Genomic DNA, 13,057 nt, shown 5'->3' with positions numbered 1-13,057 from the left:
TCTCTTGTCATTGCGTTTAAAGAACATCTTTCTTCGTAAACTGAAGAAAAGAAGTAGCACCTTGCAGTAATAGTAGAAGTATTTTCTTGTAGACTTTAATTCCTTGACACCTTCTTTTTTCTTTAACAACTATGACTGTAATGTCAATTGCAGTTTATCGATCAGTGATGATTTCGTTGTGAATAAATGAAACAGAAATCGAGGGGCAAACAACTAATGAATTATGGTGTATACATGTGTTGAATTATCCTGAATTATCATGAATTACCGTGAATTACCTTGAATTACCTGAATTATCCTGAAATTGTATTAGGTGTACACCAAAAATCCTTAGTTGTTTGCCCCTCGATTACTATGCATTATCCTGAATTACTGTGAATTACCGTGAATTACCATAAATTACCATGAATTATCCTGAATTATCTGAATTAACCTGAATTATCTAAATTATCCTGAATTATCGTGAATTACTATGAATTACTAAGAATTATCCTGAATTAACCTGAATTATCGTGAATTTTCATGAATTACTAAGAATTATCCTGAATTATCTGAATTAACCTGAATTTTCTAAATTATCCTGAATTATTGTATTAGGTGTACACCAACATCTTTCGTTGTTTGCCCCTCTATTACTATGCATTATCCTGAATTACTGTGAATGACCGTGAATTACCGTAAATTACCATGAATTACTAAAAATTATCCTGAATTATCTGAATTAACCTGATTTATCTGAATTATCCTAAATTATCCTGAATTATTGTATTAGATGTACACCAAAATCCTTAGTTGTTTGCCTCTCGACAGAAATGGTTCATCAAAACTCGTAATTCATCTGCTTATCGCATTTGAAGAATAATTCACTTACTCTTAAAAAGGATGAATTATGCTCTGTAATAGTCCTTGTATCCTGCTCTTTTCTCTGAAAAGAACGAGAATTAAATTACATAATGAAGGCTAGAGGAAAAATGAAATACCCTATCTTTTGAGATGCTTCATTCGACTCATTGATATAATCTCATATAATAAATGACTTTTAATGCAAATTATATCAATAAAATTGATTTTAACAAAATTTAAACAAACAGAATGCATCTTTGTTTATAAAATGTGAAGGTAGTTTGGAGGAAACTTATCTCACTAAACCGAGAGACAAAGCCCTTGTTATTAGTTATAGAAAAGATCGTTATGGCGAGATTTAAATGTAATATTTTTCCATTATAAATTTAAATAGATCTATAAAAGAATGTAAATTACCTGATGATTATGCGTGATGATAAAATACTGTAGTGAATATCACTCGAAGTCATTTTCGCATATATTACTGAAAATGTTCAGGAACAACTCAGATAATTGTTTGGTTCTCGTGGTTTATTGTTGATGTAGTAAAAGTAGGTAAATTGTAGTTACTGGAAGATTTTTTAAGTAGTTTTTCCTCTCACAAGAGGATAGTTATGGTAGCAACAATTGCGGTTTCTCAGTTCGCACGATTTTTTGCAGCAACTGTATCTGGACAAGGTGAATCCATCGTACAGTGCATGCAAAAAAGCTAACCTTTCAGAAACGAATTATGAACTTTTTTTAGAGAATGTTGTGATTTAGGTAGCTTCTTTTTTAACAACAATGACCTAATATCCGATAATAATAGAAACGTTCAGGTTTTGGATCTTCTGAAAGAAATTCTGAAGATATCTCAGCAAAGAGAAGAAAGGTAAGTGAAAATAAAATACTTAAAAATTTCAATATAAACGTAATTTTTAATCTGATATAATATAATATAATATAATATAATCATAAATTTTTATGAAAAAAAATTACTAAAGAAAACGATGAATGAAAAAAATTATAAACTAAATGATATGCTTAAAAATTACTCTTTACTACTACATGAAGACACGGATGACGAAGTTGATAACGAAGATGATGACGAAGATGATGACGAAGATGATGACGAAGATGATGACGATTTCGATGGTGATGATCCTGCGTAATATAAAAAATTACTTATTAGATAAACCTATTTTTATGGCTGAAAAAATGTAATAAAAGGAGTCGAAAGATTAAGAAATAAAATAAAATAAAATAAATAAAAATAAAATAAATAAATAAATAAAATATTAAGAAAATAAGACATGGTTGCCACAAAATCTAGATTTCAAAATTCCAGGCTTTTTCCAGGTTTTCCAGGTTAAAAATATTAAAAATTCCAGGTTAAAATTTAGGAATTATTTGTGATGAAAAACAAGTATTTTACAAAACAGTGTTAACAATATTCATTATTATGTAGTTATAAATTAATGTTTTCTTAAACAGTTAAAATTACAGGCATTTTTATGTTTATTTTTCTGAAAGTAATACTTTTGATATTCGATTTTTCAATTTATTTTTATTATGGTTTTTTCTATTCAAACTGCTTTATTTCATACTCAAGAGTAAGAATTTAAATTGCGCAAAATTAATTTGAAAATATTAAAGTTTTTCTTCTTTGAATTTTACTCGGGCCAATATGTAAAATTTGAATATTTATAAAAGCAATAATTTTCCTCCTTTTTATATATAATATATATATAGAAAAATTAAACATCAGACCTTTAACTTTATTTTAATGTGCATTCTTATTTTTAAAAAATATTTTTAATGTATAAAAACATTATTAATCATCGTGAATTTAGTTTTCTTATAGAAGTCCTATTGGGGACATGTTAAAAAGACTTTGGAGATGACATTATTTTAGCTGTTTCATAAATTCAGTTAAATAAAATTGTTTAATTTTTTTAATGATAAGTAAATACTAAATTTTTACTATGAAAATGGTTAATAATATTATTAGAGAGTAGATTTTATAAAATTAAACGAGATATAAAAAATGTCACTTTCAGAAGAATCAGCCATAATTAGAACATTGAAGTCATGTCTAAATTAAATAATTTTCATCTTTAAACTTTGTTCAAAATCTTGAACAAAAAGAAACTGGTAACAAAAAATTTTGACAATCGTAATACTAATAAAGACATAAAATCCTTTTTTTAGAACAATCTTAACAACATTTTCCACAGTTCAATCAATAATTAAAAAGAAAAATTAAATTAATTTAAAGCGAAGATAACATGGAAAAGGAAAATTGCATGTTAACATTTTTAAAGAAAAATAACATGTTAAATGGAATTTTTCTTAATATCTTTCATTAACCCAAAAAAATTCCAGAAATTCGTTCAAATTCCATACTATTTCCAGGTTTTCCATACTGTTTTTCAATTTCCATGCTATTTCCAGGTTTTCCAGGTTGTGTGGCAACCATGTAAGAGTTAAAAAACCGAGTTTGTAAATTTTCGATAAAAGAAGGCTTCAATTAGTAAACGATATTTATATTATTTAGTTATTGTAATAATTTACCCTTTTTACTTTCTACATCAAAAACTGTGATGTTCTTGACTCTTCCTTTTCCTCTCCCTCTTCCTCTTCCTCTTGGTCTTCCTCTTCCTTTTTTATCCATTTCTCTCTCGCTTTCTGTAACTTTTCCTCTTCCTTTTCCACGACCTCTTCCACGACTCCTTGTCTTCTCAGTAATGCCTGTAGATGTCGATGGCTCGTCAACAGCAGAAGGCTCGTCATCAGCAGAAGGAAGAACAGTCTCATTGAATTGTGCTATTGGTAAGAAGAATGTATATAATTAATTATCTGTTTAGAAAATATAGATAAGAAACTATTTATTAAAGTTTTCTAAATCCAAAATAATTTACTCCTTCAAAAATAATGTAATAATAAAAATAAAATAATAATAAATAAATAATAATAAAAATATTATTTTCTTCAATTAAAAAATAGTTTGTAAAAATTAACCTTCGCCTCTTCCTACATCTTCTTCTTCGTAGATTATCAATGGAGCGATTTCTGCGATGGATAAGCCACCACCTTGAAATTTTCTGTGTTCATCTGTAATACAATATTAAATTGATGTAATCTATATTATTAGAATTGGACTTTTGTCAACAAATTACTGAAGGCTATTTTTTAAATAATTTATTGCATTTTAAAAGAGAAAGTGTGTCTAGGTTTCCTAGGGCTCAAATCAGTCAAAGTATATAAAAACACGGGCTTCATAGACTAAAAATAAAAAATTACAGATTTATTACTGACAAAAAACCAGGCAGAGTCAAATAAGAGAATAGTTTACTTAAAATTATTAAACTTTTTCATTTCAAAACTAGAAAACATGAAGATATCAATCACTCTAAAACATCGATTTCTTAATGTTTTATAATAATTAAAAATGACCGACTGATAAAATCATTTTTTATATTATAACAATATATTGTTACTGGAACATCTTCAAAACTATTTTCATTATTTCAATTCAATTATTATTTTCTACAATTTTTAACTAAAATTCTTTTTTAAATCAATTATTATTTTTAATAATATTCAAAAAAGTTCTTTGAGAATTTTCAAATCCATTTGTTTACAATCCAATATTACGAAATTTCAATTATTTGTAAATTCTTCAATTAAATATATATTAGAAAATAATAACTTCAACAAATTTAAAAAAAATTCAATTAACCTTTTAAAAAAAATTAATTTCACAGAAAAGTTAGTTAAAAATATAAAAAATTTAAACTTCCAAAGATTTTAAGTTTAAACCTTTTTAGAATTCAATAATTTCTTAGAACTCTCACTATAATGGTTTTAATATTCAATTATTATCTGAAATTTTAACTGTAATTCATTTTTAAATTAATTTTTATTCGAAAATTCTTAAAGAATTAAATTATTTAAATACAAAAATTAATAACTAATTGAAATTCTGTAATGAGTTTTATTATTTATAAAGCTAATTGAATCCCTGTGAAAATTTTATATTATTTTTAAAAATAATTGAATTATTGTGAAGAAATTTATAAAAAATTTGGAAATAATTGAATTACTGCGTGGAATTTTTATTATTTATGAAAATAATTAAATGTTTGCTTAGATTTCTATCAAACATTTTTTTTAATAATTTAATTAATACGAAGAATTTTATTAAATTTTTTAAAAATAATTGAATTCTTGCAGTGAATTTTAATAAAATATTTCAAAAATAATTGAATTCTTTCGAAGAAATTTATTTACTTTTTTTTTAACTAATTAAAGTCTAGGGAAGAATTTTATAAAAATCATTTTAAATAATTTTTACAAAACATTTTATGAAAATTTGGTTTGAAAGAACTTAAATTCCTGTGAAAATTTTATTAATTATGAAAATAATTGAATTTCTAAAAATTATTCCTAAATTAATAAAAATTATTTACAAAAATAATTGAATCGTAAAAATTTTGTGTTATTTATGAAAATAATTGAATTATTGCGAAGAAATTTGGAAATAATTGAATTCCTGCACGGACTGTTTTTAAAAAAATTTGACTTTTACGGACTTTAAACAAATGTACGGAATTTACGGACCTAGTTCGAGCCCTGGCTGATGAGACAGAAGGATTCATAAAAAATAAAATTTTAAATTACTTTTCGGACAATGAGCATAATCCTCTAAACCCTTTGTAATTTTTCGGATTTTAGCCTTGAGGCTCAATGACTCTGAATTTATTTGGATTTTGTTAGTTGTGAAGAGATCATTAACTGCAGAAAAATTTCGAACAAATTTTCCATTTAAGAAATTCTGCAGTTTTTCTTCTTCTGCGATTAGAAATGATGTCAGATGTTCTAAATGTAATACAAAATATAATATTAGACACATGATTTTCAAATACAGTCAAACCTGCCGGAATGCAACTCTATTTTTTAAATTTATTTGCATTCAAAAATGTCTAACAAAAATTAATTTCGCTTAATTTCAAAATGTTATAAAATTATTACAAAATTAAATTATAAAACAATTTTTTAAGGATTGTTTACTGTAATAAAATTTAAAAAATTCAGTTGCATTCCTACAGGTTTCACTGTACCTAATGTTTGGAATGATTTTTTTAGATTATATTATGTAGTTTTAAATTTACCTACTAAAGTCCAAAGAGTTTTGAGACTTTTTTGGGTCGTAATTTTTTTTTCTAATCTCAGTAAAGAGATTTCGAAGACATTGTTTCGCCTACTTGAAGAAGAGGAAGCAACACAAACTAATTCTTCAAAATTTTGAAATTCCTTTTTTATAAAGTATACGAATTCAGAAAAACTCTTCTCTTTCAGTTTTTTGGCGTCTTTCATTAATATTTTTAGCCCAACATTGAAGTCTTGGGCATCTAAAAAAGGCAGAGCTAAGGATTTCGCCAACAAATTACTTGGAATCGATTTGTCATTTTCCAAGCTGCACCATTTCGTTTTTAAAATCTGTAAAATAGAGAAAATTTGATATTAATTGTAATTAATTTTCCAAGTTTCTAATATAATTTGAAACTTATAGACCAGTCAATTCGCCTTAATGCAAAGAATAAAATTTTAGTATAAAGTATCAACTTTAATATTCAACATTAAAAATTGTTAGCAAATAAAGGAAAACATTTAGACATTAAATACAAAATTTATTTACTCCAACGTTTCGAAATCTGAATGATTTCCTCTTTAGGGGGTCAAAAATTAACAAGTTTTGCTTTCAATTTTGCTGGCAAAATCCTTAGTTCTACTCTTTTTAAAAGAGAACGATTTTAATTATGAGATATAATTTTTACTGAAAGACGCTAAGCGACTGAAGGAGAATAATTTTTCTGAATTCGTTCATTTTATAAAAAGGGAATTTAGAAATTTTTAAGAATTAGTTTGTGTCGCTTCTTCTTCTTCAAATAGGCGGAACAATGTTTTTGATATTATTGTATTGTGCACTTTTATTTATTTATTGGTTATTATTTATGTGTTATTTATTATTTATTAATTGTCTTTATACAAAAACGGATTATTTATTTATGACTTTATTCCATCGTCAGGGCATAAAATTTAAGTCTTCGTATATTTTACTTTCTAATTTTTGACTTGTTAGAGTTGGAGTAAATAAATAATTTTATTCATTGTACGAAAGTTTTCGTTTTATTTTCCTTATTTTATAAAGGATCTCGGACATTGAAGAATATTTTACTAGTAAGAAATGTTTTTGAAGAAAATAAACTTTTCTCACGGTGTCTACTAATCCAGAAATAGCCCGGAATTTAATTTGACCGAGAAAAAAAGTATATGTCAATCAATTTTTAAAAAATTATCGAATTATATTTATATTATTCTATATAATTGATAAATAATTGAATTTTATAGTCACACATTTCTAATGTATTCATGTATCTTAGTTCGAAGATTGATAATTAAAAGTTCTATTAGTTAATTTAAAAAAAGATACACACTTATAAAATTGTTTATTAAAATTGAATTTTTGTAAAGTTTTTTTTTAAAATTCTGAATAATAAGATTTTTGAAGTTTTTAAATTCTATTGTTTTAAGATAATTGAATTTTTATGAACAAATAATTGAAATCTTTTTGAATTAATTGAAATTTCCTTATATCTTACTAAAAATAATTGAATTTCTTTAAAGAAATTTATTTAAATTTTTCGAAAATAATCAAGGGAAGTTAGTGACCGTAATTATAATTTTACTTTTAAAATATAAAGTCCCTCTTAAAGTTTTAAATTAATTTTTTGTTTCTGAATATTATATTTTTAAATTATTATATTATTATTTAATAATTATAATTATTAAACTTCTCTTAAATTTTTATAATTTAAAGTTTCTGAATGTTTAAAGAAATGATATTTATTTATTTCTTGAGCAAATTGAATTTTTATTACTTATTAAGTAAATAATTAATTATTACTGCTTATTATTGTCAAAAATTTTAATGAAATTCTTCGTAAGAATTAAATTATTTTTATAAATAATAACATTTTTGGAAGGATTCAATTACTTTTATAAATAGTAAAATTCTTTGCAGAAATTCAATTATAAATATAATGTTAATGAAATTGAAAAATTAAATTTTTAATTATAATTATAAAGAGACAAGATTATTTTTAAAAAATTTTTTAAAAATTTTTGTTTAATTTAATTATTTTTCAAATTTTTATTTAAAATTATTAAAAAAACATTCTCAAAAAATTTAAAGAAATTCATCAAAAGAATTTAATTATTCATAAAAGCTGTAATAAAAATTTTTGAAGCCATTTGTAGATTTTTATGTTCGAAATCAAATAAATTTAAAGTTGATGAGAAAAAAACCGGAAAAAAAATTTTGTATAAAAAAACGGAAAAAATTATGACAAAGCCGACAAAAAACCGGGAATTTTTTTAAACGAAAATAATAGACACCCTGTTTTCTTGCACTCAAATTGCTAAATTTTCTGCGCTTAGTGCTAAGTTATCTTTGCAATTAAATAGCTTAACCTTCAATTTATTCAACAAATAGTTAACACAGTAAAAAATTACCTGATGAAAATCGTGCAGGGACAAATAATACTTTGTATTTGGCCATACTTTTTTCACTGCTTCTATGAGTATTAAATTGTATGGTCCAATAATGGTTTTGAACGATTCCTCTAAGATGCCCTCAGACTCATCTTGTTCATTAGCGATTGCATCCAATGTTTTCAACATTCGAACGTCGGAATTCATGTTAGTATTTTTCTTTAAATTTCCAATTTTTTCCAAAATTTTCCTACAAAGCTCTGCATTTACATCCTCGCATAAGACGCACATTACAACAGCGGCCTGAAATAGTAATCGATGTAATATTTACATATACATTTGCTTTATATTTTATTCCGTATAACTATCAGTATAACAGAGTGTGAGATATGATAATAATAATATAATTCTACATTAAATTATATACAATATAATATATTTTCTATACTACTAATATTCTAAAGTTTTAAATTTATTTACATTTTCAAATTACTTACTCTTTTCTCCTTTTCCACCATAAATGAAATTACGTTGACATTAGATTCCTTCACCTTTAACTACAAATTAAAAAATTTGTTACATTTAAAAGTTAATTAAAGAGAAACCAAGATAAAAATATACAGAAAATTAAAAACAATAAAAAAAAAGCTACAGGTTATTTAAAAATAAAGTTACAAAATTATTTGAATATCTTTTTTAATGCCTGTAATTACTAAATTAACGTTACATTACACTGGGAAAATTATATTTTATTTATCTAAGGACTATAATTTTAAATGGGACGTTAGTGAAGAGTGGGAATTTAAAATTATTTCATCTATTCAATTGTTTACAAAAAAAATTATTTTTTTTATGTTTTTAATTAAATGTTTTCAACAAATTTAACAACCTTAAAACCTTAAATTTCAAAAATCCTATTTTTTTAGTTTTAATTTAAAATTGTTAAAAAGTTTACTTACTTTTTAAAACAAATGAGGCATTCCATTTCAAATCGTTCCACCGACAAAAAACAATCGCAAGGAGAGCGATTTTCTAATAAATATAATTATTTAAAAATTTAATTATTTGTAACATATTATACAATGAATCGAAAGAGAATTTCATGAACTTTCTAATGCTATTTTTATTTTTTTAAATTTTTCTCAATTTCGTAGAGAAATTCCTGTTTGAAAGTTTAAATCGACGGGGGGGTGTTTTGAGATATTAAGAGTTTAAACTTTCAAACAGGAATTTTTCTACGAAATTGAGAAAAATTTAAAAAAATAAAAATAGCATTAGAAAGTTCATGAAATTCTCTTTCAATTTAGTGTATAATATGTTACAAATAATTAAATTTTTAAATAATTATATTTATTAGAAAATCGCTCTCCTTACGATTGTGTTTTGTCGGTGGAACGATTTGAAATGGAATGCCTCAAATATTAAAAAATATTATAATTATTTTTCCACATCAAATATTTTCAAAAATTTTGATTTGATCTACTTAAATTTTGATTTAAAAAAGTTTTAACTTTAAAATTCTATATTTATAAAAATTTTTGAAAATGAAATTTTTTTTACAATTTTTAAATTATATTTTTTGTTAGGTAAATTATTTCTAATCATTTCAAGAAGTTCTTTGTAAATTTAGTTATCAAAAAAATTCATTTAAAATACATTGAAAATTAAATTTTTGGCAGAAATAATAAAGTAATTTTATATTTTCTATTACAATTTTTGATAATTTGAAAGTTTTTAATGTGAGAAATGATAATTTAATGACAATTTAAGGTTTTTAATATTTTTAAAGAACATTAGGAAATAGAATTATTTAATTTTTAAAAATTTGATATTTTGCAGTACTTTTGATAAAGTGACAGAGTTTTTCATAATTTTCAAAATCTATTTTCCTTTTCTTGATATTTTCGTGGCCTGTTCAAACAAATTTTTTTTGTTTATTTATTTAAATATTTTTTGCAGTGTAAGGCATTTAAAACTTATGGAATTAATATAAGTTAGAATTAAAAAAAAACTTTATCGTAAAACTTTTTGAACATTACCGTCAATCCAATATCAATGTAGAGTGTTTTCGCATTTAACAGTGAAGTTTTCGAGCCAAATAGGAAGGCGATTTTCTCATTGCTGGCTTTCATGCGACTCAAATATGTTTGTATTATATTTTTTTCTGCGTCATCTTGATTGCTTCTGTCGTCTGCATATTTAATTAGTTTATTTAATTCCTCCCCGAGACTAGCTAAGTCCTTTGGTTCAGGCAATTGACCGCATCTGGCTTTATACATATGACTGTATAGTGCATCATAAGACACGTCCGCTTTATACCTATTTAAAAAATATTGAAGGTACTATTAAGCGAATAGGAAAGGGTTCTTAGGTGGAATTATATAAAAAAAAATTACGTATTAAATCTTAAACATAAATAAAAAATAAGTAACAGGGTTGCAACAAAAATTTAACTCTGTTTTTCTCTGACTCATCCCTGATTTCTAGGCAGAATTTTGGCTTTTTTTCTAACCCTAAAGAATATTCTGGTTTACTCTAAAAATGATCATATACTAAGAAACATGATTTATTACATTTATTTACGAATTTCATTAATTGTAAAATTATTCGAAAACAAGAATAAATTATTTTTTTAAATAAATATTTAATCATTGTTAATTTTTTATAGAATTTAGGATTTATTTTTACTTTTTCGAAATTATTTTCATCATTTAAATTCAATTATTTCCTAAAATTCACGCAATAATGCTTTTAATATTAAATTATTATATCAAATTTTAACCGAAATTCATTTTTAAATATAAAAATAAATAATTTTTTAAATATAAAAATAAATAATTTTTTAAATAATTGAATGTTTCTTAAAATTTAATTTTTACGAACAATTTTATTAACAACTTTTGAAAATAATTAATTTCTTTTAAGGAATTTAATTAAAATTTTACTGAAATTTCTTATATTAAAGAATTTTATACCAATTTCACTGTTTATTTATAAAGGCAATTTAATTCTTGACGAGAATTTTTAAAAGCTTTTGAAAATAATTTATTTTCTGCAAAGTATGTTATTACTTTTTAAAAAGGAATTTATTTTAAATAATATTAAAAATACTTGAAAATCTGTAATGAAAATAATTAAATTACTAAATAACATTTTTTATAAAAATAATGGAATGTTTTTGTTGAATTGTATCAAAAAAATTTTTTAATAGTTAAATTATTTTATAAATTTTATGAAAATAGTAAATATTAAAATTTTTTTTATTGTGATAAATTTTTGAAAATAATTAAAATTTCGCAAAGAATTTTATTAAAATTCCTAAAAGTAATTGAATTTCTGTGAAGAATTTTGTTATTTATTAAGCGATAATTGCGTTAAAATTTTTTTTCAAATACTTTTAATAAAAATTCCTTACTTTTCCCTAATTTTCCTGACATGTGGCAACCCTGATTAAATAAAAGTCAAATTTATAGGTTAGATTAAGTTGAATGATTTATATAAATAGATAGAATAGATAAACATATATATAAAACTCATATTGAAAAGGAAATATATGTCATTTTTAATTTTACTTACTTAACATTGCAGGATTTTACAATATCTTTGAACTTTCTACTTTTTTCTGTTCCGGCAAGAAGTATGGCTTCTTCCCAGCATTTTGAGTCGTTTACGTAATTAGAATACGGTTCACATTTTGAAGAATGTTTGCAGGTTACCTCAATTTCATTATTTTTTTCAACGACTGACCCTGAACAGGGTAATCTAAAATTCGCACATCTATATTTATTTTCAGACTCCTTTACTGAATAATATAAATAGTCCTGGTAGACAAATTTGAAGGTGTTTTTGAATTTACCAGGTAAACGAATCATTTTGATCTAGAAAAGAAAGAAATTAAACATTAGACACGATCTGTAAATTTAAAAAGGTTAGAAGTTTATTAGAAAAAAGAAAATAAATATGTTTGAATATTATAAATAATGTAATATAAATAATAACTTTTTTAAGTACTCACCACAAATTAAAGCTTCTCAAAATCAATTTGACACAAAGAATATCACGATTCGACAAATTTTCGTAAATAGACGTTTTACAAAAAAAAGCAGAAGATGGTCTTTTGTTTTTTGATAAAAAAATCAAAATCAATTTGACACAAAGAATATCACGATTTGACAAATTTTCGTAAATAAACGTTTAACAAAAAAAGAAGATGGTCTTTTGTTTTTTGATAAAATGTCACATATTAAAAATTTCGTTTTTCAGTCGGTAATTCCCAGGGAGGTAAAAAGTAGCGAGTCAGAGATGCCAACAACCGTCACTAAGAGTAACAGCGCTTGCGCCATTTTAATTCTCTCATTAATAGAAAAAACCGCGTATATTTAAAATGCTTAAATATATTTAAAAGTATAAAATAAAAAGAATTGAACTGTTAAATTAATAGTTTCAATTCTATAATTTTTTTTAATTGAAGTAAATTTTATTAAATTATAATTTAAGTTTAATTTCATATTTAATTAAAATATTAAAATTCTTTAAAAAGCAAACTTTAAAGACTTTTTAAAAATTTTTATTTAATATTATTATTTCTTAAGATATTTAGGTATAATTCCAACAATGAATACAGCATTTGTTTGAAAATAAAAAATATTAATTCACAGCATATATACAAGTATATAAT

At 23.5% G+C, this 13,057-nt stretch overlaps 1 protein-coding gene across 1 annotated transcript; it reads right to left on the bottom strand.

The window, feature by feature from the left end:
* Nucleotides 1-1,865: 1,865 nt before the first annotated feature.
* On the bottom strand, nucleotides 1,866-12,082 carry LOC122510593. The gene is made up of 9 exons (XM_043625363.1): nucleotides 11,956-12,082; nucleotides 10,419-10,698; nucleotides 8,877-8,936; nucleotides 8,401-8,682; nucleotides 5,997-6,324; nucleotides 5,506-5,703; nucleotides 3,844-3,936; nucleotides 3,397-3,648; nucleotides 1,866-1,986 (listed from the first exon to the last, which is right to left on the bottom strand). The coding sequence occupies exons 2-9, from the start codon at nucleotides 10,656-10,658 to the stop codon at nucleotides 1,874-1,876; spliced, it is 1,566 nt and encodes a 521-aa protein (XP_043481298.1). The 5' UTR covers nucleotides 10,659-10,698; nucleotides 11,956-12,082; the 3' UTR covers nucleotides 1,866-1,873.
* Nucleotides 12,083-13,057: the final 975 nt, after the last annotated feature.

This window comes from Leptopilina heterotoma, unplaced genomic scaffold (genome assembly GCF_015476425.1).
Source record: "Leptopilina heterotoma isolate Lh14 unplaced genomic scaffold, ASM1547642v1 Lhet_707, whole genome shotgun sequence".
Taxonomy (NCBI): Eukaryota; Metazoa; Arthropoda; class Insecta; order Hymenoptera; family Figitidae; genus Leptopilina; species Leptopilina heterotoma.
The sequence above is the reverse complement of the archived record's forward strand: the minus strand, read 5'-3'. Positions and strand labels throughout refer to the sequence as shown.

Coding starts and splice junctions, on each gene's coding strand:
- LOC122510593 (XM_043625363.1), bottom strand. CDS start 10,658: ATGTATAAAGCCAGATGCGGTCAATTGCCTGAACCAAAGGACTTAGCT. Junction 6,325..8,400: donor CCCTGCACGATTTTCATCAG/GTAATTTTTTAC, acceptor TCTATTTTACAG/ATTTTAAAAACGAAATGGTG. Junction 3,937..5,505: donor TTATGCTCATTGTCCGAAAA/GTAATTTAAAAT, acceptor ATTGTATTACAG/ATGAACACAGAAAATTTCAA.